This window comes from Squalius cephalus (assembly GCF_949319135.1).
Source record: "Squalius cephalus genome assembly, chromosome: 13".
Classification (NCBI taxonomy): domain Eukaryota; kingdom Metazoa; phylum Chordata; class Actinopteri; order Cypriniformes; family Leuciscidae; genus Squalius; species Squalius cephalus.
This window is the reverse complement of record NC_137134.1, coordinates 34,467,945-34,473,312: the sequence shown is the minus strand read 5'-3', so window position 1 is coordinate 34,473,312 and position 5,368 is coordinate 34,467,945. Positions and strand designations below refer to the sequence as shown.

The 5,368-nt window shown below is 33.0% G+C and overlaps 1 protein-coding gene across 3 annotated transcripts in view; it reads left to right on the top strand.

Annotated features, from left to right (window-relative positions):
- Nucleotides 1-6: 6 nt before the first annotated feature.
- The window catches only part of atcaya (ATCAY kinesin light chain interacting caytaxin a), a 10,926-nt gene continuing 5,564 nt past the window's right edge, over nucleotides 7-5,368 (top strand). Inside the window, exons 1-4 of one of the 3 annotated variants that reach the window (XM_079890285.1) lie at nucleotides 7-130; nucleotides 1,854-2,012; nucleotides 3,139-3,232; nucleotides 5,360-5,368. The exon at nucleotides 5,360-5,368 is cut by the window's right edge and continues 50 nt beyond it. In XM_079890285.1, coding sequence (XP_079746411.1) covers nucleotides 3,156-3,232; nucleotides 5,360-5,368 — 86 coding nt within the window. In that variant the 5' untranslated portion in view covers nucleotides 7-130; nucleotides 1,854-2,012; nucleotides 3,139-3,155. Of the gene's footprint in view, nucleotides 131-1,649; nucleotides 2,013-3,138; nucleotides 3,233-4,355; nucleotides 4,638-5,359 lie in introns of those variants that run through there. The other 2 variants (XM_079890284.1, XM_079890286.1) reach the window with 2 other exon arrangements.

The window sequence follows — 5,368 nt, the reverse complement described above, 5'->3', positions numbered from 1 at the left end:
TTTGACGTCAACCTTCGCGCCACTGCCCCCCGCGGCGCCTAAAAATAAACCGTCACGACGAATTTCTATTATAAATAGAATTATAGCTAGTAGTTAATCAATCAATGGTGCACTGTGGTGTTCTGAAATGGTGAGCTCAGGATTTTAAGCATTTTTATATTTATATAAATTAAGAATGCAGTAATAAATTTCAGATTTTGTGTATGTTTTTGTGAATTCAAATGCTCGATAAACAATCATGATGGTCTCAGGCACGGATGCCTTTAATTTGACTAAAAAACACCTCAATCGCATTATCATTTTCCAGTTTAATTTGGACGTGACAGAAAGCCAAGTGGGTGAGTTTCATTTAAAGACGTACTTTTTAAAAGTTTCCACAAGTTTGATTCATTTAGACCGCCAAAGCCAGTCTTAAAGGGATATACACTCAGAAATAAAAAAAAATCCTGTCATCATTTACTCACCCTCAAGTTGTTTTAAACCTTCAAAACTTCCGTTAATAAAGGAAGATATTTTGAAGAATGAGAATACCATTATCGGAAAGGAAATGACTGTAACTACGGAGCCTCTAAAAAGGGACATGGTGATGGGAAAAAAATTAGATGGGAGTAAAAAATATACTTAAATTCTTCTGCATTCTCTCACAATTATATATTTGGGTAATTATATTGTATTTAATTTGTGGACATCAGAAAGCCGCTTTCAATATGAGGGGTATTGAAATCGCTTCCAATTTGCGATCACGTGTAGGCCTACTCTGTTTAGGGAGCGGCAGTATTTATCCACACATTTTACAAGATTAGATTTTTATTTTTGTATTATTCTTGCAAAACATACAGAGATACAAGATTAGATATTTGTCAATAATACCAAAGTAAGCCTAACTATGTCCCTTTAGGAGCTCCGTAGAATGCGGGTTTCATTTTCCGTGCCTTTCCGAATTCAGAATTAAGCTTCGGGCACATCACAGTAAAAAGTTGCTCTACCCCATTGACTTCCATAGTATAGAAAAAAAAAATATGGAAGCCAATGGGGACCAGAAACTCTTTGGTTACCAGCATTCTTCAAAATATCTTCTTTCGTGTTATCTTATAAAATATCTTGAAATTCATAGAGGTTTAGAACAACTTGAGGTTGAGTAAATGACGACAGAATTACATTTTTTTGGGTGAACTATCACTTTAACGCTCAGAAACACGTAAGGCGTTATTTATTGTGTAACGTGACTGTCTGCTTAGAAAAAAAAAATATTCTAACAATATTAATTGACTGAAATAAGTCCCCATACTTTAGCCTATAATATGTAATTTATTAATAAAATGCACAACATGCAAGATTAATGTCTATATTAAAAAAAGACTAACACCAAACAAATATATGTAAATAACCAAATTTAAAAAATGTTATTTAAAAAAATTACAAGATTTTACATAAGAAATGTTTTAAATATTATGTAAAAATAAATTAAATATAAATAATATATATGCAATACATATAATAATATAACATTTTACAAGATAAACAACTAAATCTGCACACGTGGATTACAGATATTATGTATTTTTTTATGTTTTAAGTAAATAAGATAATTGTCTCGCTTATCCAAAATAAGTCTTGCACATTAGCGCCACCTGTGGGTTCAGAGGGTTGTATCAAACTGGTTTCAAAGGCTCTGTTGTTCCAGTGTTTCGAGGATGTGGAAGTGCTTAAATAACAGATGCTCTATTCATCCTGAGATTCAGCATTCAGGACGAGAAGGAATATGACAGATATTCCTAAAGCATCCTTACTGGTCATTTCTGGATTTAAACCGCAGCTTCTAGAAACTACATGGGCTGAATTCAGTGTGAAAGTGTGTGTTTGTGAGCTGGAGAGTGTGTAGTTTTTCCCTCACAGTGAACAGAGGACTCTTGTGTTTCTCCTGGACCAACACCTGCATCAACACCTGCGTTCTGCTCTGTCTGGATGAAGAGCGAAGATAAGCAGTTCGCCGGGAATAACCTGATCCGTCTGTGAGTAAGAGTGGATTAATAATGAATCGTTATTATTTTAGTCTATCAAAGATTTGACCAGTTAATATGCTTTGAATGGGATGCATTTATTGCACGAATGTCTGAAAAACAGTGTATTAGGCTAGTGCTTTCAAGCCACTACCATAAAGTTTCAAGTTACAATTTATAATTTACTTTCTACTATTACAGTTTTTATTAATATTTTAATTTTTATGTATTTTTTTAATTTGAAGTAATTTTTTTGTTTTTGTCATTTTTAGCTGTTGTTGCTTTTCAAAACAAAACAAAAAAATCTACAAAAAATGTCTAGAAAGTTTTTATTGATTTTTATGGTAACTCTTTACAATAAGGTGTCGTATATTAAATCTTTGTTAATAATAGTTAATCAAAATACAGTCAGTAATTGTTAGTTCACAGTGCATTAACTAAAATTAACGAAAACAACTTTTGATTTTAATAATGTGTTATTAAATGTTAAAATTAACATTAACTAAGATTAATAAATGCTGTATACGTGCAGTTCATTATTAGTTCTTGTTAACTAAAGTAGTTAATGTTAACTAATGAAACCTAATTATAAAGTGTCCCCCTTTTTTCAGTTATTTTATCTTCAGATATGCTATTGAGAATAGTTGCATTGACAGCTAGTTAAAATAAAATAAAAAGTTAACGTTTATTTTATTGGAAGTAACAGAATTTTTGAGAATTTTTTTTATTTTTATAAAATCTTTGTTGTAGTTAACTATAATAACCCAGTTGTTTGTTTTGTTTTCTGTAACTAAATTTAGAATATAAATTCTTCAGACAAATGTTCAAACAAAAAAAAAAACCCACCTAATTCAAAGAGACAATTCAAAGGTGAACAAAAGGGAATTATCTCCACATCAAAGTGAAGACCTGTTCAGCCAGGGATTAAAACAAGGATTAAAATGATTTTTCCCATTAATCCGTAGCACACTAAAATTCCTCTGGTGTGGATTGATGAAGCCAGTGTCACATGACACCCATATGATCGGCCTGCGACCTGAAAATATTTTCCTATGAAAAATAATCGTGTTTAGATAAAAACGCATCAAGATAATTTGTGCCTGAACTCTTGAGGGAAGGATTTGAGTGTGTTTTCCAGGTCCTGGTTTCTCCAGCATGGGCAGTGTTGACTTCGGCCCGCTGATGGACATGATCGAGGCGAGAGACGAGTGGCTGGACGATGATTTTCCCAGGTATGCGTGTATCTTTTCTTTTTATGAAAATTCATAGGTTTCCACCACAGAATACATGAAGTTATGGGTGCAAGGATTCCCTCATGTCACGATTCCATACATATCTCGATACTGAACTCACGATACGATATTATTGCGATACTCCAAGACATGTGATAAAAGGTTAACAAAAAATTAGGGCTGTCAAACGATTAATCGCGATTAATCGCATCCAAAATAAAAGTTTGTGTTTACATAATATATGTGTGTGTATGGAGTATAATTATTTTCTATATATAAATACACACACATGCATATATATTTAAGAAAAATGTGTTATTTATATATAAAATATTTATATATAATATAAATTATATATAATATAAATGTATATACACAGTATATACATGCAAATATTTCTTAAATATATACATGCATGTGTGTGTATTTATATATAGAAAATAATTATACACCGTACACACACATATATTATGTAAAAACAAACTTTTATTTTGAATGCGATTAATCGCGATTAATCGTTTGACAGCCCTACAAAAAATGTACTGTAGATTAAAATGCAAAATGTTATATTCCATTGTGAGTGTAAATGAATAGACTTGGATTTGATGCTGGAAACCCAATGAACAGGAACATAAAGACACCAGAATAAAAATATTCATGATTCTGATGCTGAAAATACAGAATTATTTTAGACGGATATGCTTGCACTCTTTCACAGACTAGATATATTTAAAATAATGTATGCCACTTTTTACTGGAAACATAAAACAATATGGCATTATCAGGATGAACAAATATTCCCCCATTGCATTATTATACATTATATTCAACATTATATATAGTAGTTTAATGTAATACTGACACTAAAAGTTTAAATCTCTGAAAACTTTACACATGTCAGAATCCATGATAAATATTTTGATGCATTTTTGTATTGCGATATTGTGACATGATATTGTTACACCCCTACATAAAGTACATTTATAGCCTTTGTGGGATGCATGAAATTTGAATCTGCTGAAGATGCATTTAATTATTTTATTAGTAAAGTAGATAAAAAAAATAAACAAAAAGATGTTGGCTTGAGAAAACCTAAAAGCTTGAAGTTTGAAGGCTATCCCAGATAGATACAGGCCTTAAAAAAAGGAAAAGAGCGTGGTTTCGTCAGCGAATCCTGAGCGCAGACGGGAGCAGGTGCAGCTCTCTCCTTAAATGGGAACGAGCCGCGTCATGTGACTCAGCGAGATGCCAACAACACAAGACAGCATCACCAGGAAAATGGAGACAGGAGCAGCTCCAGCATGATGCTTTTGAAATATTAAACAGCGTTAAGACCATGAGATTTCACGCTAGCGTGGAGTAAGAACTCGCAGAATCAGAAAAGCCTCTTCGTCTTGAGCAGCAGGTAAGCGAGAGCAGCTGATTTGATTTTTTAAATCATACATTTGATCAAATACACATTGATTGAAACAGTTGTGGATGGTGCATTATGGTTTTATCTCAAACAGCCTCTGTAAGAGAGAGAAATCTGATGATGCTTCACAGGGAAGCTGTTGTTGTTATAAATAACATGGTGCCAAATTTAGTCTGTGATTCATACATTTATGTACATATGTTAGTATTGTGCATTTCTACGGTATGTTTGGCTTTGTTGACGTGGTCGCGCTGATAACAGTCTTTGGATTTGTCATTGTCGTCTGAAATGGGGGAAACAATGACAACTGCGAGTTGAATAGTCTTTTAGCACAGGAACAGCATCTGTGAACCCCAGCGGATCTCACAACCCCCTCTGTTTATCAGCTGCGTGTGCACCGACCCCGAGGGCCCATGCTGATCATTAGCATATCACAATCTGCTACCGTCTTAAAGAAACAGTTCACCTATTAAAAAAAAAAAATGAAAAAAAAATTGTCATTTACTCACCCTCATGTTTTTTAAAACGAAGGGCTTTCTTTCCTACAAAAATTTGTACTTACAAATATTTCGATTAAAATTCAGGTGACGTTTTAAGTGAATTGAAATATTGACGAGTACCGTCTTAAAGAAACAGTTCACCTAAAAATTGTCATTTACATGAAGTTTCATGTTTTTCCATTTTAAGTGAATTGAAATATTGTCCTTTTCTAGGCCACTTCC